Genomic DNA, 24,644 nt, shown 5'->3' with positions numbered 1-24,644 from the left:
TTAAAATCCACAAGGAGATTTTTATTATCCACCCTATGAAATTATCGAGTCGAAGGGGTCAATGTTCTTAAACTTTGCAATCAAATTCACAGAAGTAATTTATTCATGATATACTATTGTATATGTATCCATTGAGTTCATAAACGTTAAATGAAGTCTTCACAAGTGCAAGTATTTCAGGTACAGACGATTTCTAATTGCACCGCAAACGATCCCTTCATTTATTCTGAAGTTGTCCCTACAATTTATTTTCCTTACCGCGTGTAGTAGCTTGAAAACTTTACCTTCTGCCGTTGAATACATGTTATTATTTATTTTCAGTGTTTTAAGTGTGAGGCCGGCCATTGGATGCAATGTGGGTTCGCTGTTCACCTCACTGACTGGTTCCTCGGTCACCCCAGGGCCTCGTGTTTTGTTTTCAACAGTTAAGAAGAAATTTCACAGGTATTTTCTCATTATTTCTTTATCAATGTTTTAATTTGAATAGATCTTGTTTTCTTGAATTTGGAATTTATAGGATAGGGGTCTTAGGGATTGCTATTCCCTTATAACTTCTGCGAAATATATTCTTTACGTTCCTTGAGTTTTAGTGCCTTATATATATATGTATATATTAATATATACATTAATAACCAAATTACGAGAAGTGCCCGAAAACAGGCCATTTGTCCGCACTGTGCTGCGGTCTCTTTATTTTCCGAGATATTCGAAAAAAACTGTCTATTTTGATGAAAAATTCTGCCTATTTTGAATGACCGAATTTGTTCTTTAGGGCGTGGGAGGGTTCTTAAACAGAGAAACCCAAAGATCATACCGGTAGGAGACGACCTCACACACACACAAACGCAAACTTTGTCCTGTTCAAACTGCGTTGAAACTTCTGCCCCTATAATGGTGTTACGTCCCGAGTGGGACGTATTATGATTTTTAGGGGATAGGACGCAGTTTCGAACCTACCTGCATACACTGGCTACGGTTCGGGAAATGGAGGATCGTTTAAATAAATTTGTACCCTTATTTCGAAACTAACAAAATTATTGATTTATTCAAAGTGAGGTTCTGAATCAGAGATTGCAAATTTGATTTTACACATAGGGATTATATAGCGCGTATGCTAGAGTGCTTACGAGTACTTCGTTTATGACAATAATAACAATAATATTAGTATTACCGAGTCTGTGGGAGTCGCTTCGAATTTGTTCGCAAAAATAGTAGTCGCTAGGAGTCGCTTCGTATTCACTCGCCAAGTACAGGAGTCGTTGGGCACTGCAAGCACTTCGCGGAACTTTAAACTAAAAACCGAACTGGACTGCTATTGTTTATATCTGGGAGAACTGAATGAACTTTGACAAAACGTAACTCACTGGATGAAACTTTTATGACGGAATGAACTGAGTTTGAGGAGTTGGTTCCCCCTTTTTATAAGATGGACAGTCCTTTGTTTTTCAAAGATGCTGGCTCAGGAGTCTCTACCTTGCATCTTTTTACCTTCTTGATGTCTTCTGGCTAGTGTGTCGACACTCGTACTGAGGCGTCCGAAAGTGTCGTCAGTCCGCCTGTTGGACTTCGCGGGGTCGTAAATCCCGTTTCTCTTGCTCGCGGACGATATTCGGGCCTTGACGGAGTTACGGGGTAGCTACGTCTAGTTGAAATGAAACTCGACGTTTTGGAACAACACTTCAATCTATTTTAACTTAACATTTACAAGTCAGTTGGCGAGGTATGACGCGTACAACGAGTTTTCTAGACGCGATCGATTTGTGTTTTCTTCGAGGTATCTTAGCTTTCTGCGGTTCGGTGTCGTGTCGTCTATAAAGTCAACTCGGGCTCTTCTTCTATTGGTTAATGGGTGGTGCATTTGGTCGTCGGAGTGGGGATGCGATTTGGTGGAATTGTGTTTAGATGATCTGAATGGATTAGGTGTGAGAGATATGGGAAAGATGGTCTGGAAAATTAAATGTTTGTGTATTGCCCCTTCAATGGGCTCGTTCACGGAGGTCTCCAAGTGGTGTCCGATGACACTCCAAATCTTGGGACCGTCGCTTCGCCTAAAGTGTTTTGGCTATCGCAACCGACCGTGTTTATTATAACTCACGTTCGGTCTGTGTGGGACCGAACATGCCGCCCGCCTTGAACTATTTAGTTCAATAATATATACAATGTGATTTTACGATATGCTACGATATGTGTTATGATTTGTTACGACAAGATTCAAAATAAGACTATACGATAGATACATTTCGTTATAACTAGATTAAACTAAAGTTATACAAATGTAAACGAATAAGTAAGATACGAATAATGTAAAGTGTTTATGAGAACAAACAAAACCAAAAAAGGAGACACGCGAATATTGTTTATGTTCTTAACCTATGGGTTAGCTTCGTATTAATCTACGCTTTGTTAGTGATTATTCGAATATAAAGAAACGTCTTATTACATTAGATCTTACATTGATCGTATAACGGAAGTGGAGCTACGCGTTTTACACAACGTTTGTACTCTCCGTGAATCGTTTTTACGGTGACTACGCGAATGACACCGTCCTGACCAGGATGCACTGCAGTAATACGTCCGAGTGGCCACTGCAATGGGGGGGCATCGTCTTCTCTTATGATTACCAGCACGCCCACGGCAATACTCGTTGCTCTTTGTTTAAACCACTTTTTCCTTGTGATTTGCTCCTGCAAATAGTCTTTGGCCCACCGCTTCCAAAAATGTTGCCGCATTAGTTGTATATGCTGCCAAGACGATAGTCTGCCGACTGGTGTTTCAGTGAAGTCGTAGTCTGGCACACTTGTTAAAGGTTCACCGACAATGAAGTGGCCAGGAGTCAATGCTTGTAGGTCGTTGGGATCGGTGGACAATGGAGTGATGGGACGGGAATTCAGAATGGCTTCTATTTGGTTTATGAATGTTAGTAACCCCTCGTACGAAAGCAACGTATTACCAATCGTCCTTACCAAATGATGTTTTGTTCGGCGAACTGCTGCATCCCACAAATCCGCCCGAATCCGGTGGATGCTGGTTGATTTCCTTGGAGCGGTCACCCATCCCTCCTTGTGACGTGGCCTACGGTTGTTGTACCTCGGTGATCTTGTAACGTAGTGGTGTTCCTACCCCTTCGAATCATCAGATGAAATCATTTTGCCAACATTTCAATTTTCACTAACAATACTAGTGGCACCATAAAAGATACACTACCTTTCAAAAGTGTGGAAGGAGCTGAACAGAATCTTATGGAACTTTATTGTTTAAGATTTTTTATTATAATCAAAGTATGACTTTCTCTGAAAATTGAATTTAGTAAAGCGAAAGAAGCTAGGGAAAAAAGGCAAAGGAACAAATGATACATATATAATAATGAATACGGATTTGATGGCATATTAATTTAACTTTTATTGAATACGCTTGAAATAAAGATATATTTTATATATATTTATAAGCTTACAGCCTTGACTTGGCTGTCGCTAAAAATAAAGACACGCATTGTCTTATTTCCACCTCCGTAATTGTAGTTTGCCTTCTTCTTGTGGCAGCTGTGAAATTAAAAATGAAACAAAATACATACATATGTATTACGTATAGCTCGTGGCAATACATAAAAGTAATAATTATAGTTACTTACTCATTACAGCATCATATAATTTTAAATTTACAAATGATAATTTTTTCTTCTTTCCTTATCCGGAATAATTCGTAGCTGCTTCATTTGTCATAATTTTCCGAAGCATATTATAAATAATTTTTTTGTTGGTGTCTCCACCGACTAAATATAACAGTTGTACCTGAAAAATATATGCCATTATTTATTTGATGTCAACATTACAGATTATATATATGAACCACATACCAAACAACAGTAAATACAAACCAGCGAATTAAATTTTTCTGTGTGTTCTGATATCATCGTATCAAAATCGTTGATGGCAACTACCGACGCTAATGGTAATTGATTTAGAAAATTATTATCTAATTCGTCATGGCTGCTTCCACCCGTTACTCTAACATTTAATAATCTTTCAATATTCTCTAGTTTATTTAAAATTAATTTTACGTCGTATTTTATTTCGATATATTGCCGACTTAATGCGGTCAATTGTCCCTCATCCTTATTTGTTGTTATACTATGTACATCTGTGGAGAATATCACAAAGTATTATTATCACCTTAAGTTTATTATCTTATTATATGTATAATTGATTACTATTTTGATATTTATAATAAAGATTTAGCATTTTTGTCTATTTTCCGACTTACTTGGTGTTTCTATTTGCGATGGCTCAATTGGTTGGCTTTCTTTCGAAGAATCAGATGAATCGGATGATTCGAAAATAATGCGCTTTTTGGATATATTGTGTTTTGGAATTTTGGATACTTTTCTCGTTGGCGACATTTTAAAAATTATATAAAATAATCCTTAAAAATATAAATTTATAAATACCTCAATTAATATTTACTTTAAAATAACGTAATTAAACTTAAATTTAGTGATACTGATGAAGCAGTTCACATGCTACGAAATATGAATGGCATTTAACTACGAATGATTTGTACAAAATTTCATTTAGTTCGTAAGACAAGATTTCATCAGTGAATTTATCAAATTTAAATAATCCTATTATTTTGGATTTAATAGGGAGTTTATAAAAATTTTTTAAGTTTGTTGATAATTTCCCAACTATTCTGTTTTCTAATATGTCTGTGACTTGTAGGACATGTCCATTTTTTAAAAAGACATAACGGTCACAAAATCCATACGCTTTTAATTTAAAATAAGGAAGTTGTATTGTTTTTCTGTTATTGCTGATTGTAATCCTTATTTGTGTATTAATATTTTCCGTGACTGTAGGCATTCCATTTTCCGATAATCTATTTGTTATTTGTGCTAAAGGTTTATTCCATCTACGTAGCATGCTTACTAGCTTTCCTAAATAGTTTTCAAAAGGAAAGCAACTTAATTCCTCCAAAGAATATCTTAAATTTTCTACGTCGTCTGAAATGTGCACTAAATTATGAATATTATATGTACAAAATTCTCTGCCATAAAGGCTAGGACAATTGTCAACAAATTTAAATAACATTCCCCGAGCTGTATTTAACCACTCTGCGTTTGGATATAACTTATTATGTAATAAAATTCTAATAGCGACATGAAATAACAAGAAGTGATCATAATAATTATCTGGAAGAATTTGTTTTAACAGAATGGGTCCCAAGTATAAAAGGAATAGTCGGAACTCAGTAGCTTTGAATCGAGGTAGCTCCGATATGGGACGCGATTTACGATTAAATTCACTGGGTACATATTTTGCTGAAGATGTCATTCTCTTTGATAATTTATTTTTATCTGAAATTCCAAGTTGTATTTTGCACCAATGACCGAGTAATTTTTTCATTACCCCTAAGCAACATAAATGCATATAATCTAGAGCAAAATGTTTTATTATATCGAGTTTAATTATATTTAACAGAGGTGTTCTTTGATTATTTCGATGATGAGCAATGTCGTGAAAGTTTTCAAAATGGGAATGCGTTCGAGCGCTAGCGTCACGTTTTACATAACCAATTCGTTTTTTGTAATATATACCCGTTTCTGTACTTCTTTCGCAACCTTTGTAACCCGTATGTCCTTTATTATTTTTTAAAAATGCTCTCGCAGGTGCATCACACGTAAAACATATAACAGTTACTTTAAAATTATTACCATCGTAAAATAATCCATATTCTAAAATATCGTTTAATTCATGTACAAAATCATTTAAATAATCAGTCAAGGAATTAGGTTTTGCATCGCCATAATATATTGCTATTGGAAAAGGGGGCACCGTACAATGTTTCAATACTATTTTGCATAAAATGGGCCAAAACTGTTTATTTGAACTTTTTGAAAGTGGAATACCAGCGACATTAAAAATTAATTGAAACATAAATGTTTCTTTCAGCTCCGTCAATACACTTTCATTTTCTAATAAAGTAAATAAATGCGGCTTTATACCTAAATATGAATATTGAGCTATCGTATTCTTTTTGCTAATAAGTGATGTAATATTGCTTGATGAGCGCATAGTCTTTAATATAGTTCGTGTATCGCGTGGAATCTGATAATCAGGAAAAAAGTCCTTCAAGCCTTTTAATAAATTGTTTAGTTGGGTATGATTGATTTTATTTTCTAGGGACCATGTTTTTAAAAAGGTAATTAATTTTAAATTTCTAAAAGCAGTAGATGTATCATCTGTAATGTAATTTGTGTTACTCCTATTATTTGTAATTTGAAGATCAAATTGTGAACTCTGATCGGATATGACGGGGTCATTAATTGTTGTCGAATTATTTGGCATGATTATACTTTCTTCTTCGGTATGAAGACTCATCTGACTCTGATTGAAAGCTATCTGTTTCTTTATAAATTTATATTTTTTGTAACGTTTTTCGGCCATTGTGAAATTTAATTGTGTAACTGCAAAATAAATGGTATATGAAAAACTATCTTTGAAAGCTTTGATAAATGTTACGTTTAGGGGTGGCAGCTCGGATGACCTTGACCTTGATATATGTTGTCAAGGTCACCTTTTTGCTCGTTTTTAATTAAAAAGTTATGAACAAAAAAAGTTTGAAAAATGCAACAGTTATTTTCAGTATTGAAGGCAAAAACGACTAATATGTGCGTGGAAATGAAGCAAGTATTAAGGAAAAAAGTCATTTGGGTTGGCAACGTACGCGTGAAATAAAAACACATGTACGAAATCAAAATGTGGAACATTGTAAGCGTAGTCGGGCGGCCCTCACCGCCAAACTAACCACAAAACAACTTGTATATGATTCTGTATATTTCAATTAGTGTTCAGTGACAGATTGTACGAGAATAAACTGTACTTGTAACCAAAATTTAACGAAAGTTTTTTGCAATTATTTCGCAAACTAAGTCCAAGCGACGGATAGATGTATAGAGAAAAGTTGTTCAGAATGTTGACCTTGACAACATATGTCATCCAAGGTGCCTCCCCTAAACGTAACATTTACCAAAACTTTAATTGCAAGTCTTTAGAAAATGAAATATATATATTTATTTATTTATTATACATCACATAAATGTACTTACCTTTTCTGCGATCGATGAAATGCAGGTGTAGAGAGGTATCCGTTTGTATTATTACACTACACGCACGCTACGTATTTCTATACTATAATAACTTTTCTATACTATTCTATACTATAATAACTTTTCTATACTATTCTATACTATAATTATACTATGTATACATATAGGTCGCGTTCCGCAGTCAAACCGTTCGTTATGTAAGAGCTGGCTGAAGACTGAAGACTAGAACGCAAAAATTGTGGTGGAGGTGATGAAGCAAAGTGGGAGAAAATTGGGGGTGAGATCTAGAAAATGGTCCAGACGTTGTCTTAAACTGTAAATGTTATGGCGCCGGAAAGTCGTACAAAAAATCGGACGAGTCCCGTCGCTTCGAGCTCAAGAGCCTTCGACACTTAGACTGATATATTTCTTCTAGTCGGGTGGTCGAAGTCTTGAGATTTGGTGTCAAATTCATTCTAGAGATACATTCGTGGGTCTCACATTGTATACGTTGCGTCCCAACACAGATTGCTCGCTAAAGAATGAATGATCTCCGCTGCAATAAGGCCAGGACCTCTCCCAAATACTTTGACTGCAGTCGAATGTTTATATTTTCTAGCGCAGCGATTATAATCTCCAGACTCTGTTTAGACAAAGCCGAGAAAGATCTCGAATAGGTTCCAATACTATGGGGAGTCTGTTGCTACGAACTTTTTAATCTTATACAGTTCAATCACGTTGCGTAAGACATAAGAGTTACGATTATTGTTCGTGCAACTTTGTCGCACATAGGAAGAACATTAATTAATTAATTAATTAATCATAACTCTTATGTCTCACGCAACGTGATTGAACTGTATAAGATTAAAAAGTTCGTAATGTCTTATAATATAAATGTATGTCGATTAAGTGACACACTCGAATTCAAAGTAAATTAAAAGTAAACATTTTACTTCCAGTATTGAATAAAGATTTATTTTATATTTGAAACCAATATTTCATTCGTAATATGAAAGTTGTATGACTTCCATATTCTGGAAGAAATATTTTTCCATGAAAAGTATTTCCTGCATATTTAAAAAAAAATCCTATTTCTTATATTAAATAAAGATGCATTTTATAATGAGAAAAAAATATTCTTTTCATAATATGAAATAAATATTATCTGTATATTAGGAAAAAAATATTCCATTTCTAATATTAAATAAAGATTCATTTTATAATGAGAAAAAAATATTCTTTTCATAATATGAAATAAATATTATCTGTATATTAGGAAAAAAATATTCCATTTCTAATATTAAATAAAGATTCATTTTATATTTAGAAAAAAATATTTTTCTCCTAACATGAAATAGATATTTCCTGTATATTTCAAAAAGAATATTTGTTTCTTAATGTAGAATAAATGTTATATGTATATTTAAATATTAAAAACAGATTGTATCTCTTTTTAATATTGTATGAATATGTATACAATATTTTGTGCTACTAGGGAACAATTAGGTCGTCCATATAAGTCAAAACCTTTCTCTCGTTAATCAAATCTTTAAAAACAGCATTTATAAATTTCTGGAATACTGCGGGTGAATTACATAAACCAAATGGAACATAAGAAAATTCATACTGACTATCCGGTACTATAAAAGCAGTATACTTCCTACTAACTTTATCTATAGGCACGTGAAAGAATCCATTCTTCAAATCTAACGTAGTAAAAATTCGTGAACCTTGCAAAGCGTCCAATTGGTCATCGATCAACGGCAACGGGTATCGATCTTTAATTATTTTCGTATTCAGTTTTCTATAATCTACACAAAGCCTGGTTGTACCATCTTTCTTTTTACCGAGTACCACTGGGCTAGCGTAATCAGAAAGAGAAGGCTGCACGATATCGTCGGAAAGCCACTGCTTTATATGTTTATCTACTTCTCCTTTCTCAAAAGGGGACAAACGTCTAGCCTTCTGATAAACTGGTTCGTCATCTTTAAGTATTATGGACATTTTCACACCCGTTTCCCGTGTTTTAAGTGGTTTATAATCTCTAATCAGATCGTTAATGATGCTTCTATGCTTGGTATTCGAAATTTCTGATAAATCAATCTTGTTTGCTTCGTCTATACAATCAATTTTGTAAATTTCGGGTATATTACCTTGAGACTGGAGTTCTTTTTCAACGCTACGGATAGAAATTACACCCCCCTTGATATTTATCTCCACAGTGTTCAAAAAATCTGTGCCAATTATTAAATCATGCTGCATTAATGTATCAGATATTACCCAGATATTGATTGGATATTCACTACCATCGATCTCTATTCGTGCGTTGAACTGTCCTATCGTCATATTAGCTTGGGATCCAATTCCGCAAAATTTAATTTCTCGTCGTACTAATGCTGGCGACCCTATTCTCACGTACTGTTCTGCACGCATTACCGACAAATCGCTACCGGTATCAACTAATGCCGCTAAACTCTCTCCATTCATCCTTACATTCTTGTAGTATTTTTCGCGCGTATACTCTGAAAAATTACAAATGGCATTCACATCATCTTTCTTTGGACAATTTGCTGCCACGTGGCCAAACATCTGACATTTAAAACACTTCGCGCCGCGATTTTTTAAAGGACAGTTCGTGCTGTAATGATTTTCCATACCGCAATTAAAGCAACGATTGACATTTCTGGGTACTTCCCTTCTCTCGCCTCTCGGTGACGTAAACCTCTCGTTCTCCCTCGGTGGTCGCAACGGTCTCTCTTCCACTCGCATCGGTCCATACGCTCTGTCATCGAATCTGGGTTGACGGTACATCCTTTCTTCTTCCCTCGGTGGTTGAAGCGTCTTCTCCTCCGTCCTCCATGGTCGGAATATCTTCTCCTCTGCTCTCCGTGGTTGAAGCGAATTTTCCTTGGCCCTCGCATATGATGCATACGTCCTCGGCAAGAACTTCCCATACAACGACACCCCCTCGAACGCCTCCAACAATGATGTCTTCGTCTCCAGTTTTTGAGCGCGGGCAATGTTTCTTAATGTGAAATCTGGGATTCCCTCGATAACGTAGTCCACAACGTCTCTGTCACTCATGTTAAGACGATTTGCCATAATCACTTTCTCATGCATATATTGGCTAAATGCTTCCTCTCGTCTCCAAATACGCCGTTCAAACTCCTGCCGCAACCGGATCCTGTTTGGTTCGCGGTAAAACATTTCTCGTAACCCTTTCAATAGTTCTTCGACTTGCATCGCGATGCATTCAGGTTTTGAGTGAAACCACTTGAACGCTTTTCCTCTTAAACGTGACGAAATAACCAGCCTCATTATTTCATCCGTCACCCGATATGTTGCCTTCAGTAATCGCACCTGTTTTTCCCACATTTCATATGTTTCCACGTTGCCATCGAAATAATTTAACATCTCCGCCACCATTGATGCAGTCACACGCGGTGTTATCTCGTCTTGTATTGTCGGACGAAATGTATTAGCTGCCGGCCCATCGCCGCCGATTCTTAGTTGTTGCATATTTTTCAGAAATTCGATCTCTCTGCGTGCCAGGTTAAGTTCGTCTTCCTTCAATCTCTTCTCTCTCCGACAAAGTTCAATTTCCCGCTGCATGTCAGCCCACTCTATCTCACTCACACGATGGGTACCTGCCTCTCCTAACTGCCGATCTTCCTCGCGGCCTGACGATTCGGTTTCACTGTCCTTCGCCCAGTTACCCGATGGATCAGCTTCCATTAGTCGGTGTATTAATTCGGCTTATACACCCGTTGTACCCAGTCCCATAGCCCGCAGTTTTTCTTTCAACTCTGCTACGGAAAAGTCACTGGCAGATCTCATCGGTAAACTCATTGCGCAAACAAAAATAACCCACAATAAATCGCACTAATCAATTATACCAGTCACAAACTCTCATCGTCACAATTACGACTGTCACTCTTGCTTTCAATCCCTATTGTGCACTTTGATCCCTAATAATTGTCACTTTTCACACGAACGAATATCCCAACTCACGGATTTTCGTAGACACGGACGAGCCCCCAAGATTGTAGGGATCTTCGGTGCATAGGGATCAAAGACGAAAATCAAAGCAACAACATTTAATGATACAGAATATATATATGGTTATGCAAAACAAAAATTAAACAACATGAACTCGCTCGATCGCTTTCTCACTATAAAACTCGCTCTCTCTCTCTCTAAACTCGCTTCTCGACCTCTCGCACGACTCTTCACGCCTTCATTCATACCGATAACATAGACATGCACTCCGATCTACAATTCGTAGGACCCACGAGTCGAGGATCCCACATATATAAAGCTAAGAACATCAGTGAGCCAATTAGTTCCCTGTGTTACGTCCCAGGTAGGACGGATTATGATTTTTATGAGATAGGACGCAGTTTTGAACCTACCTGCATTCACCGGCTACGGTTCGGGAAATTGAGGATTGTTTAAATAATTTGTATTCTTATTTTCCAAAAACAAACAAAATTATTGATTTATTCAATGTTAGATGCTGAATCAGATGTTTTAAATATGATTTGACAAATAGAGATTATGCGTAGTTAACGCATAAACTAGATAGCTTACAAGTATTTCGTATAATAATAATGTTAATTTTTACCGAGTCGCTGGGTTAGTATCGCTTCGCAAATGTAGTTGTCGCAGATCGCAAGTCCAATAATCGCAGCCGCAGGTCGCCAATTCCAATAATCGCAGCCGCAGGTCGTCAATTCCAATTCACCACTTACACTGAACTTTTGTTAAACCTTAAACCTTTACTGAAGTTTGAACTTCACTTCAATGACGGACTGGTCTGGTCCAAACTTTATGACAGAATGATTGATCTTTGAAGTATTGGTTCCCTTTTATAGGATGGACAGTCCATTGTTTCAATAGGATATTGATTTGATCTTTTATCTAATGCGCGTCATTCTTACCATGGGATTAGTGTGCCTTCTTGGAACTTGGCGCAACTGGACACACTTTCTGTTTATTTGTCGGGGTGACATCGATCTTTGCTGCGTCTCTCGCAGGAGGATAATTGGAATTGTTTTGTTCGCTATCTAATTTTCTAGAAATTTTAACGCCTATCCTAATCCTATTTATTTCCTTCTCCTTGCGTGACATTATTGGGTTTCAACAATAGTTCATAATAATTCTTTGTCTCAAGTTTTATTCGTTTGATTCTTAAGCGGTCGAATCACCGGACATGTGACACCGTCTTACTTCCTAGAATCTTAAGGCTTATCTTAATCTTATTTATTCTTCTCTCCTCGCGTGGCATAATTTTTATTTGAAGTTTTATTTGTCTTATTCATGAGCGATCGAACCACCGGACGTGACACCTGTATGGCGTTTGCGCCATCGCATCCTTTTCTTCTTGGGTAGTTGGTCCATCATTGATAGTTAAAAGGACTCCTGGATCCAACGGTGTAGACACTCCACGACATTCCATTATGCTGTATTTCTGTAGTAGCGTCTCTATGTATTGTCTTTGTGACATGCGTATGTCCCCTTTGTGATTCCTTTCTATTTTCACCCCTAGTACATGACTCATCTCACCAAGGTCTTTCAGTTGATACGCTAACGATAACTCGTGTACGACTTGCATTATCGACTCTGACTCGCTCGAAAATATAAATAAATCGTCTACGTACACGATAATAGTTGTCCACTGTCCTCTAAGGTAAGTACAGCACGATGATTTCAACCTCCGGAACCCACGTTTGGTTAGGAAGTCATCCAGTTCCCTGTTCCAATTTCTCCCGGACTGTTTCAGACCATAAATTGGACGTAGCAATCTTGCGATTTTTTCTGCCTCGTTTTTGTGCAATGACGGGATTCTCATATAAATTTCCTCTTGCATCTCCCCGTACAAATACGCACATTTTATATCCACGTGCCTAGTGTACCAATTGAATTCCGCTGCTAATGCTAGTAGTATTCTGATCAGAGAAAAACTCGCAACTGGCGAATACGTTTCTATGTAATCAATTCCTCTCTTCTGCGTGAATCCCTGGGCTACTAACCTTGCCTTGTATCTCGCTAATTTGCCATTTGCATCGGTTTTCAATTTAAACACCCACTTACTGCCGATAGCCTTTTTCCCTTTAGGTAACTCGGTTATTCTCCAAGTTTCCCTGCTTTCCAAGCTATTTATCTCGTCTCGCATTACATCCTTCCACTCCTCTGCCTGCGGGGAGTTCAAGGCCTCAGTTAGGTTCTGTGGTTCCACTATTTCCACAAAGTTTGCCTCAATGTCCTTTCGACATTATTACTTTCGGAATCATGTTCGCTGACGGACGTCTTCGGTTTTCCTTTGCACCCATATGGATTTCTAATGACCCTTTTGGGCCAACCCACCTTTTTGGTTGTGTTGGGAGTGTTGACCCCCACTATCTCCTTACTTACTCCATTTTGTGCAGGCCTTTCCGACGAGCTCTGCTCATCGTCTCGCTTCGCAGTCGTGGAGCAGCTCTCATTCTCTGACTCGGTTTCCGACCAGGCTTCGTCGAACCGCCAACTTTGTGCATTTTTCCTATATATCCATTCGGACCCTATCTTCTCTTCGACGAACCGCACATGTTTGGCAGTGAGTACATCTCCTAATGTTGGACACCACAATCTGTAACCTTTCGTGCGATTACTATAGCCTACCAGTATGCATTTCACTGCTCGATTGTCCAATTTATTTCTCCCTTGTCTGGGAACTCGTGCGTATGCTAAACAACCATACACTTTTAAGTGCAACACGCTTGGCTTATTCCCAGTCCATACAGCCAGTGGTACCTCATAATCGATCCCGGTGTGACACACTCTATTTTTAATATACGCCGCAGTTGTTACCGCTTCGGCCCAAAACTTCTGTCACAATCCGGCTGAAGCGAGCATTGACCTGGTCATGTCCAGTAACGTTCTGTTTATCCTTTCTGCGACGCCATTCATCTGCGGAGTTTCCACATTTGACCGCTCGTGCCGTATACCCAACTCTCTGAAATATCCATCAAGTTCTCTATTACAGAATTCCAGTCCATTGTCTGTTCTGAACCTTTTGACCTATTTATTTTGTTCACGCTCCACCTTGGATATGTAGTCTTTAATGTGAACTTTAGCTTCGTCCTTGCTTCTCATACACTTTACAATTGTTTTTCGAGAAAAGTCATCGGTAAAGGTAATAAAATATTTACTGCCACCGATTGAATTCACTGGCATAGGGCCACAGACATCAGAATGGATCAACTCGCATACCTGTCGTGTCTGTCTCTCCCTGAGTCTCTTACATGGGAGTTTTGTTGCCTGACCAACGCAGCACGCATCGCACGCAAAGGGCCTAGCCGAATAAGATGGTCAAAACTGCCCTTAGACGTTTTTCAATAATTAATGAACCATTCGAAAGCTGACCAAGAAAAACCCCTCTGAGCCAAATTTCAACCCCCTATCTTGCTCGTGAGGGTAGTTACAGGGTAAATTAGATTTTGAGCTTTTCCGTGCATTTTCCGCACTCTGATGCTTCCCAAAATTCTGAAAAAACATGTGACATATTTTGGACCCTAAGGCGGATTTTTGAGAATTTTTTCCGATTTTTTGGATGCAAACTGTGGTCGCAAAAAATGAAAAACCTCTAAAAAATCGGAAAAATGCAGGTTTCTCAAAAATATGAAAACATGCTATTGAGCTGTTTAGTGCCCCCATAAAGTACCATAACAGGCAGTGTCCTCAATTTTTTTTAGATTTTTCTTGTGGGCACTTTTTGTCCAGACAAGAAAAACCGAATTTTTTCGACGTTTCTGCTATTAGGAGGAAAGTTACACTTGTTGATTTTATCGCAAGTATATATTAAGTCATTTTTAACGTTATTACATTGAAACAAGTAAGTGTTTGACCTCAGAAATATGTTTTAAGAGAAAAATAAATTCTATTTCGTGCGATATATACCAGAATGTTCGCAACGTTTACAACGTCGCCGGTTGGCCGAGCAGTCAAGGTGTCGGACTACGGAGCGGAAACGCTGGGTTCTAATCCCGTCGAGGGTAAAGTTTTTTTTCCATACATCATCTTTATTTTTTCAATTTCTTATATAGTTTATTCATGTGATATTAACAATATTTTTTAAATGTTTTTAAAAAATATTGAGGTAACATTTTTAACTAACTTTTATTTATATTACTCCGATTTGACTTCGAATTTAATGATATTATTTTCTTGGATTAGGCAATAAATTAATTGTTCAGGATTAGCCTAAAATTGTGAGATTCAAACGAAGGGGGTTTCGACCGTTGGTGGCCGGTTCGTACTTGTTTTCGTGTTGTGAGCGCGAAACCGAGCAGCCGTTGTCTCGGTCGCGTAAACAGCCGTGTCACCGGCGACAAACACCTTTGTTTGAATTTCACCTCACGATCAAAGGTGAACCGAATTCACCTATGGAAAACCCTACGATCAACGGTTCTCCCGACGTCTCGTGCGTTACCGTGCGCGAACGCACGATCAGACGTCGTTCTAACTTCGCAGCGCTCGCTTGCTTTCTCTCTTCACTTAATATCAAATTATTAGTTGTCTATCTCGTGACTTCGTCACATACTCGAAACTAATAGTGTTTTCTCGCGGCGTCGTCGCTTATTTTATATCGCGTTCATTGCATAGTGTCCAGCTCTTTATACATTTTCGACGGTTTGGCCTCGTGTGCCAAATAAAGTGTGTTGAAACAACAATCGGAGTTCCCGTTTATCGCCTCCTGTCTACACCACCTTCCTCAGCGTTCAATTCTGAGCGGTCCCGGCCTCAGGCAGCTCGAAGTCTCGTGCAAGCCGAAACATTTTGGTCCTTCGAGCCGGATCTGAGGAAGTAGACTTTCACGGTTCAACATACGACCATGGCCGAACATCTGGAGCACCAGCTCAATCTACAACGGGCCATCGAACGAGCTGTATCGAATTTTAAAAAACTGGGAAAGGAGAAGTGGACGAAGAGCGTGGTCCAGACCCGGATCGTCCACATCAAGGATCAGTGGAGGAAGTACGAGGCTGGTCATGGAAAGGTCGCAGCTGCCCTTTCATCGAAGGAGCAGATGAACCACCCGTACTTCACCGAGGACCAGTTTGCGACCACGGAGGAGGTTTACTTGGACAGCCTCGCCTTCATGACGGACGTCCTCGAGCAGCAGAAACAGGAGGATGTAAGTGCTGCTAATTCCGCTTCGGCCGATTCCCATCTCTCGATGGAACCACCCGCGCAGCTCCCGCGAATCAACCTCCCACAATTCGAAGGTCATTGCGAGACCTGGGAGGCGTTTCGCGACCGATTCAACGCGCTCATAATTTCCAACCGGTCCCTCACGGATGTTGCGCGCATGCATTATTTAGTCTCATCGCTAAAAGGCCGCGCTCTTGATTGTGTGAGCAATATCCCGGTCACCGCGGCGAGTTTCAAAATTGCGTGGGATGCGCTTAAGGCACGTTACGATAATCCGCGCCGCCTCCTGACCGTTCATCTCTCAGCGTTACTACAGTTGCCCGCACTAAATCGCGAGTCTGCGTCGGACCTGCAGGACCTACGCGATCGGGTATGCATGGCCGTTTCGTCGCTCAAAAACCTGGGTCGAAGTTCCGACGAACTCTGGAACGATATTCTCGTTCATTTAATATCGCAGAAGCTCGATTCCACCACGAGGAAAGCGTGGAACATAAAAACCAGCGATGACGTGACGCCGCCGTCGTTCGATACTTTGCGAGCGTTTATCGATTCCCGTGTCCGAGCTCTCGAGGACTTCAAGGGAGGTTGTGCGAGTCCTCCCGTTTCGCGTCCGAAATCTCCCGCACGTCTCAAAGGCGGAATTCCGGCGAGTAAATTCCAACACGAGTCCACTCGTGTTCATACCGCGGCGGTAAAAGGGTCATCTCCGGTAGCGTGTCCGATCTGTCGCTCGCGTCACTATATGAACGCGTGCCCATCGTTTCTAGCGAAAAGCGCTGCCCGTCGTAGCGAAATCGTTAAGCGATTATCTCGGTGCTCAAATTGCTTGAGCCAATCGCACGCCGCTCAAGATTGCACGAGTAAATATTCGTGTCGCGTATGCCATCAGCGGCATCATACGTTGTTGCATGACGAGAGACACGCTCCCGATTCGACAACTTCGGCCGAATCAATCGATAGCACGTGCCCGACCGCCGAAGTACAGTCGCATCTCGCGTCCGCGAAATCTACCTCGTCTAAGACAATTTTACTAGCCACTGCATGGGTGCATGCAAGCGTCGAATCCGGCCGCAACATAACAGTTCGTGCGTTAATCGACCAAGGATCGGAAACAAGCTTCGTAACCGAGGCTGTTGCTCAGCTGTTACAGGCGAAGCGTCAACGTGTCGCGACGACGATTTCGGGAGTTGGTGGGGTACGCACAGGCACCGCTCGGCATGCGATACGTTTGCGTCTCTCCCCGCGCTCTTCTCGCTCTCCAACGGTCACAACAACCGCGCTCGTGTTACCGTCTCTGTCCACGTACACACCGCGGCGCGTAACGGATTCATGTAATTTCGAGCATCTCTCGGATTTGAACTGGGCTGACGCGGATCCTTCGAGTCCCGACTCAATTCAAATGATTCTAGGAGCAGACATCTATCCGCATATAATCCTTGACGGAATACGAAGGGGCGAGCCGGGGAAACCTATTGCCCAAAATTCCATTTTCGGATGGATAATCTCGGGCCCCGTGGTCGCGAATTCGTCGCGCCCGAGCGATCCGTCGACTTTCGTTGTCACGCATCACTGTCTCGCTGACCAACAGTTGACTTCAGAAATGCAACGATTTTGGGAAGTAGAAGAAATCCCTCTCCAGTCTCTCCTTACACCGGACGAAGAAGCGTGCGAGCGTCACTTCTGCGACAACACGTCTCGCGCTCCCGACGGACGGTACATCGTTCGTCTGCCGTTCCGATCAGGACCCCCCATAGAGATCGGGCATTCGCGTCGGGTCGCAGAGAAAATGATGCACTCTCTATCGCGCCGTCTAAAGACGAGTTCCGCGATCTCAAAAGAGTATAGCGAGTTTCTGGACGAATACGAGCGTCTAGGTCACATGCGGCTAGCTCAAAATTCGACTGCATCGTCTCGGCAATGCGTTTTCATCCCGCATCATCCTGTCTTTCGAGCTGACAGCGCTACGACCCACCTTCGCGTCGTGTTCAACGCCTCCAGCCTCACAACCAACGGCTCTTCCTTAAACGACCACCTTTTCGCCGGTCCGAAACTGCAAAATGATCTCGCCGCAGTTATTCTCCGATGGCGAAAATTCCGGTTCGTCTATACAGCCGATATCGCGAAAATGTATCGCCAAATTCTCATTGACGAACGGGACGTCGATTACCAGAGAATTCTGTGGCAGCCAGCACTTTCCGCCTCGTGCCGAGAATATCAGCTTCTCACCGTCACATACGGGATGACGTGCGCTCCATATCTTGCCCTTCGCGTCCTTCAACGGCTTAATGAGGACGACGGGCATCGTTTCCCTCTCGCGAAGCACATTCTTCAAAACCACATCTATGTGGACGACGTATTGTTCGGGGACGATGACCTCGAATCCCTTCGCCAGTCTCGTAACCAGCTGACCGCGCTCCTCGACTGCGGGAACTTTAGGCTCCGGAAGTGGGCAAGCAATTCGTCCGAGTTGCTGACCGATCTCGATCCAGCGGATCACGGTCTCGCGTGCACGAAGCTTCTCGCCCCTGACGACCAGCTCAAGGTCCTTGGAGTCAGCTGGAGTCCAACCCTTGACGCCTTTCAACTTCGAACCATCGTGGCTGACCCATTGCCGTCGACGAAGAGGTCGATTCTTTCCACGATAGCCAAACTCTACGACCCGTTAGGCTGGGTCACCCCAGCAACCGTGCTTGCGAAGATCTTCCTTCAGGATCTCTGGCGAATCCGCATTAGTTGGGACGGAAAACTACCGGAGGCACTTCTCGACAAATGGCGATCGATCTGCGAGCGCCTATCTCTCCTCGACTCGGTCACCCTTCCTAGGTGGATCGGCTCCTCTATACGGTCTCCTAGCATCGAACTTCACGGCTTCGCCGATGCCTCGACAGTCGCTTACGCCGCCGTCGTGTATGCCAAATGCACCTCGCCCTCCGGCGAGGTCACGATTTCTCTCCTCGCTGGAAAATCGAAAGTAGCACCTCTGAATCCCTTGACAATTCCTCGACTGGAATTGCAAGGGGCCCTTCTTCTCTCGCGTCTCATGGAATTTGTCCAGTCGACCCTCGGCACGCGAAATCTCTCCTGCGTGTGCTGGACCGATTCGACCGTGGTCCTGAATTGGGTCCAACAGCATCCCTCGCGCTGGAAGACGTTTGTGGCCAACCGGGTTTCCAAGATTCAAGCCCGGCTCCCGCTCGCGGAATGGCGACACGTCTGTACAGAAGACAATCCTGCCGATTGCGCCTCTCGCGGTCTCCTAAGCGACGACCTTCTTCGGTCATCCCTCTGGTGGCAAGGTCCCGCCTGGTTGACCCGCGATCGCTCCGAATGGCCACCGCTTCAGATTCGGATCGACGACACCAATCCGTTAGAGGCAAAGGTCATACCGGCTCATTCCGCCGTCCTATCTCAACCTTGGGAACTGGAAACAAGGTTCTCTTCATGGCCAAAACTCATTCGCGTCACAGCGTACCTCTTCCGTTTCGTGTACGCGTGTCGACGCAGTAACCCGGAGACAGGTCGAGCTCCGTCTCGCGGTTATGGTCTCGCGCTTTCGGCTGACGAATGCAGTAACGCGAAGTTCTGGTGGATCCGCCGGATCCAATCCACTCTATTTACGTCGGAACGCAAGACTCTCCTACAGAACCAACCGCTGCCGTCGAAGAACCCTCTGAGTGCTCTTAATCCTTTCCTCGATAACCACGGGATCCTTCGCGTGGGAGGTCGGCTACACCGTGCTCCCTTACCGTATCATTCGAAACATCCGATCATTCTCGCGTCGCATCCCCTCGTTCGACTAATCATCGAACACGCGCATCTTCGTTCGCTGCACGGTGGGCTCCAGCTCACCTTGAGCACCCTCCGCCAGAATTTCTGGATTTTACGAGCGCGAACTCTTGCGAAATCGGTGATTCACACCTGCGTCACCTGCGTTCGAGAGCGAGCTGCAATTCCCGCACAAATCATGGGCCAGCTTCCGGAACCTCGGGTCTCTCCTCCCGCGAAATGCTTTGCTCACTGCGGTCTTGATTACGCTGGCCCCGTCCAGATTCGAGCATCCGCAGGTCGGGGCATCACCTCTCGCAAAGCTTACATCGCGTTGTTCATATGCCTAGCAACCAAGGCGATCCATCTCGAGCTGGTTGCGGATTATTCAACACCCGCGTTTCTCAACGCCTACTGTCGATTTTGCTCTCGCCGAGGAATTCCAGAAGCAATGTATTCAGATAACGGTACCACGTTCATCGGAGCTAATCGCGAACTCCATCTCGCGCATCGCGCAACTCTTAACGATCCCGAGTTTTTAAATAAAACTGCCACCGACGGTGTTTCATGGCACTTCATACCCCCTTCGGCCCCGCACTTCGGAGGCCTATGGGAGGCCGGCGTGAAAAGCATGAAGCATCATATGCGCCGTGTTTTAAAAGATCGCACTCTCACATTTGAAGAGTTTACCACCCTTCTCTGTGCAATCGAAGCCTGTCTCAATTCTCGTCCGATATCTCCGCTATCCGACTCCTACGATGATTTCGAGTCATTGACTCCCGGCCACCTTTTAATCGGTTCGGCGCTCACGGTGCCCCCTCAGCCATCGACGCTAACCCTTGCCGAAAATCGCCTCTCGCGCTGGCAACTTATTCGGCACATGACCGAGCGATTCTGGAAACTCTGGAGAGACGATTACGTCAACACTCTCCAGCAGCGCAGTAAATGGCGTCGCGAACGACCTTCACTAGCGATCGGGCAGCTCGTCCTTCTGCGCCTTCCGAATCTTCCTCCCTGTAAGTGGGAGCTCGGTCGAGTAACGCAACTACATCCGGGCGAAGACGGATCTACGCGCGTGGTGACCGTTAAAACAAGCACCGCCGAGCTCAAGCGGCCCATCGTTAAACTGTGCCCGCTGCCGGTTTCTTGTCAAAACCCAGCGGAATAATAAGGTACTTCCTCCGTGCGTTATAGATGGAAGTCGCGCTCCCTAGATGTAAGTTGCGTGCGTTAGATTAATTATGCGATCGTTAGACTAAGCTTTCTCTTGTTTAAAATTAAGGTTGCGTGTGCTTGCGTTAAATTCATTCCCCCGTCTCATCATGGCGGGCGGCTCGAGATTCTCGCGTCTTCCGATTCGGCATCTTCCGTCCACAGAGCAGTGTGCGTGCGTTTCGAAACTGTCGTTTCAAGGCGGGCGGTATGTTCAGGATTAGCCTAAAATTGTGAGATTCAAACGAAGGGGGTTTCGACCGTTGGTGGCCGGTTCGTACTTGTTTTCGTGTTGTGAGCGCGAAACCGAGCAGCCGTTGTCTCGGTCGCGTAAACAGCCGTGTCACCGGCGACAAACACCTTTGTTTGAATTTCACCTCACGATCAAAGGTGAACCGAATTCACCTATGGAAAACCCTACGATCAACGGTTCTCCCGACGTCTCGTGCGTTACCGTGCGCGAACGCACGATCAGACGTCGTTCTAACTTCGCAGCGCTCGCTTGCTTTCTCTCTTCACTTAATATCAAATTATTAGTTGTCTATCTCGTGACTTCGTCACATACTCGAAACTAATAGTGTTTTCTCGCGGCGTCGTCGCTTATTTTATATCGCGTTCATTGCATAGTGTCCAGCTCTTTATACATTTTCGACGGTTTGGCCTCGTGTGCCAAATAAAGTGTGTTGAAACAACAATCGGAGTTCCCGTTTATCGCCTCCTGTCTACACCACCTTCCTCAGCGTTCAATTCTGAGCGGTCCCGGCCTCAGGCAGCTCGAAGTCTCGTGCAAGCCGAAACATTAATATTTATATTATTGTGTTCGTCCACGATTTCCGCCAGATTAGAAATTGCTTGCGAAAATTGGTAAGATTCCGTGAAAAGAATTTTTAAATCTACTTCTGTCATTTCCGGAAAATCCAGAGTATCTACCGAGGATACTGTTTGAAATGGAGTCGTTTTGCAGTTCCAATTATATCCAATTTTTGGAAAGGTTTCGTTGTCTACTTGTTTGTGTAGAAGCTGGTACTTTTGACCTTGTATACTATACATTGCCTCTACAACCCAATGAATTTTCGTGACTTTTCAGGAATAATTCGACTCTTTCGTCGAAAGTTGAGAACGATTACCTTTTAAAGCAGGCATGAGAACTCTGAAACCAAGACCTGTTAAATGAGATGTAACATCTCGAAAACCTCTGTCGACAATACAAAAGTCTCCCCTCTTCATGATGGTTTTCAATCAAGTAACTATAAACGGAAATACATCCTCATGTACGTTACAATAAAGAGGAATGGCTAAGGCTTATTTGTACCTGATACCTCACTTTAAAAATAGTGATAGTATGTAGCCCTTTTCTTTCAATTTGACAAAAACCAATACTTTGCTGCGCGTTATTTATTCAGAATTCTTCTCATTTCCTCCCTAATTTATGAAGACGCAAGGCTTAGAAACCAGATTAATGAATTTTAATATTAAGAATGTTAGAGAGGGCCGTAATGAAGATCATATACAATTAGAGAATCGAGGAAGTGATAGATACTCTAAAACTATATTTACATATATTTTACTCAAAAATGTTTCTTAAATATTTTTAAAACATTAAAAAAATATTTTAAAAATCACATGAATAAACCATGTAATAAAAAATTGAAAAAATAAAGATGATGTATGGAAAAAAAAACTTTACCCTTGACGGGATTCGAACCCAGCGTTTCCGCTCCGTAGTTCGACACCTTGACTGCTTTTTTTTTTTTTGTAACAGGGCGTTTATTGTGCCAAAATAAATACAGTATATACAACGGTACAATAAACTTAAACGCTCAAAAAAAAGTATAACAGATATAAATGTTTAATATATAAACTAAAGGCTCGGAGTTCCGGGCACGCACGGTTTAATACTATGATTATATCTATATGTACACTGCACTTATTGCAACTATTAACGCTTATACTAAGTATGGCTTAACTTAATTAGGGACGCTTATATATATATTTATATGTACAGAAAGGCACGGATTGGGAAAAACTGTACAATCTTTGGTTTTTATGGGTTAAAAATGAGTTGATCCTATATGATATCTATAACTATGCTTGTAATATAATTTAATTAAAAAACTACTTAACGGTATTTAAAGGTATTTAAAAATATAATCTGATATAGCATTTAAGATTAGATAACATATATGTAAAAATATAATTTGTAAAAATATAATTTCACTCCCCGACGGGGAATCGAACCCCGGTCTCCCGCGTGACAGGCGGGGATACTGACCACTTTTTTTTTTTTTTTGTAACAATGTGTTTATTGTGCCAATAAATACAATATATACAGCTGGTACAATAAACTTAAACACAAAAAAAAGTATAACAAGGTATAATACACTTATGAGACTAAAGGCTCCGTTTTCGGAGCACGCACGGTCTTAACGCTAGTGTTTGTTTTTGTGCACTTATTGCTATTACATGATTATCTTATGAGATATACTTATCTAGATTATGGCTATGGGATATGTGCGCAGCTAGGCACGAGAGCTGTACAATCGGTTTTATATTTAGGGGGGGGGGGGAGAAAGAAAAGATTTTTATATGTGATACGTATTTGCTAGACTAAAATTATACTATAAAATAACAAAAAAAATATAACTTCTCCCCGGCGGGGAATCGAACCCCGGTCTCCCGCGTGACAGGCGGGGATACTGACCACTTTTTTTTTTTTTTGTAACATACGTTTATTTAGCCAAAAAAAAATAACATTTACATAAATATATATAAGCAAACAAACAAACAAAAAAAGAAAAACAATAGACTTAACAACGAAACAAAACAAAAATTTCCTTAAACGTACAAAAGGAGGCGTGGCTTATAAAATAGGAACTTAAGACTAAAGACTCGCTTATCGAGTACGCACAGTCTGGGCGGTCATATAACTATTGCACTTACTGCTAAAACATATATATTTATTGTTACAACGTGTACTATTGGGTCGCTTTTGTGGGTGAGTATAAGGGAGGCGAATCCCTATGCTGCAACAGTTTCAGGGGGTGGGGGACAAATGTACTATGCTAAAAATGTAGAATATATGAAAAATAAAAGATAACATTAAAAATAACAAAAATAATATTCTCCCCGACGGGGAATCGAACCCCGGTCTCCCGCGTGACAGGCGGGGATACTAACCACTTTTTTTTTTTTTTTGTAACAATGCGTTTATTGTGCCAATAAATACAATATATACAGTGGGTACAATAAACTTAAACACAAAAAAAAGTATAACAAGGTATAATACACTTATGAGACTAAAGGCTCCGTTTTCGGAGCACGCACGGTCTTAACGCTAGTGTTTGTTTTTGTGCACTTATTGCTATTACATGATTATCTTATGAGATATACTTAT

At 41.4% G+C, this 24,644-nt stretch overlaps 1 protein-coding gene across 1 annotated transcript; it reads left to right on the top strand.

The window, feature by feature from the left end:
• Window positions 1–15,953: 15,953 nt before the first annotated feature.
• On the top strand, window positions 15,954–23,861 carry LOC143363478 (uncharacterized). The gene is made up of 5 exons (XM_076804052.1): window positions 15,954–20,505; window positions 20,722–21,166; window positions 21,233–21,254; window positions 21,321–21,421; window positions 23,744–23,861. The coding sequence occupies exons 1-5, from the start codon at window positions 15,954–15,956 to the stop codon at window positions 23,859–23,861; spliced, it is 5,238 nt and encodes a 1,745-aa protein (XP_076660167.1).
• The last annotated feature ends 783 nt before the right edge of the window (window positions 23,862–24,644 follow it).

Source organism: Halictus rubicundus, unplaced genomic scaffold (assembly GCF_050948215.1).
Source record: "Halictus rubicundus isolate RS-2024b unplaced genomic scaffold, iyHalRubi1_principal scaffold0049, whole genome shotgun sequence".
In the NCBI taxonomy this organism is placed as follows: Eukaryota; Metazoa; Arthropoda; class Insecta; order Hymenoptera; family Halictidae; genus Halictus; species Halictus rubicundus.
The sequence above is the reverse complement of the archived record's forward strand: the minus strand, read 5'-3'. Positions and strand labels throughout refer to the sequence as shown.

Excerpts from the sequence above, each read along its gene's own strand:
- LOC143363478 (XM_076804052.1), top strand. The coding sequence starts at position 15,954 with ATGGCCGAACATCTGGAGCACCAGCTCAATCTACAACGGGCCATCGAA. Across the intron at positions 21,167-21,232 it reads AAGCGGCCCATCGTTAAACT|ATGGAAGTCGCGCTCCCTAG; the intron begins GTGCCCGCTGCC and ends CGTGCGTTATAG. Across the intron at positions 21,255-21,320 it reads GGAAGTCGCGCTCCCTAGAT|GTTGCGTGTGCTTGCGTTAA; the intron begins GTAAGTTGCGTG and ends TTTAAAATTAAG.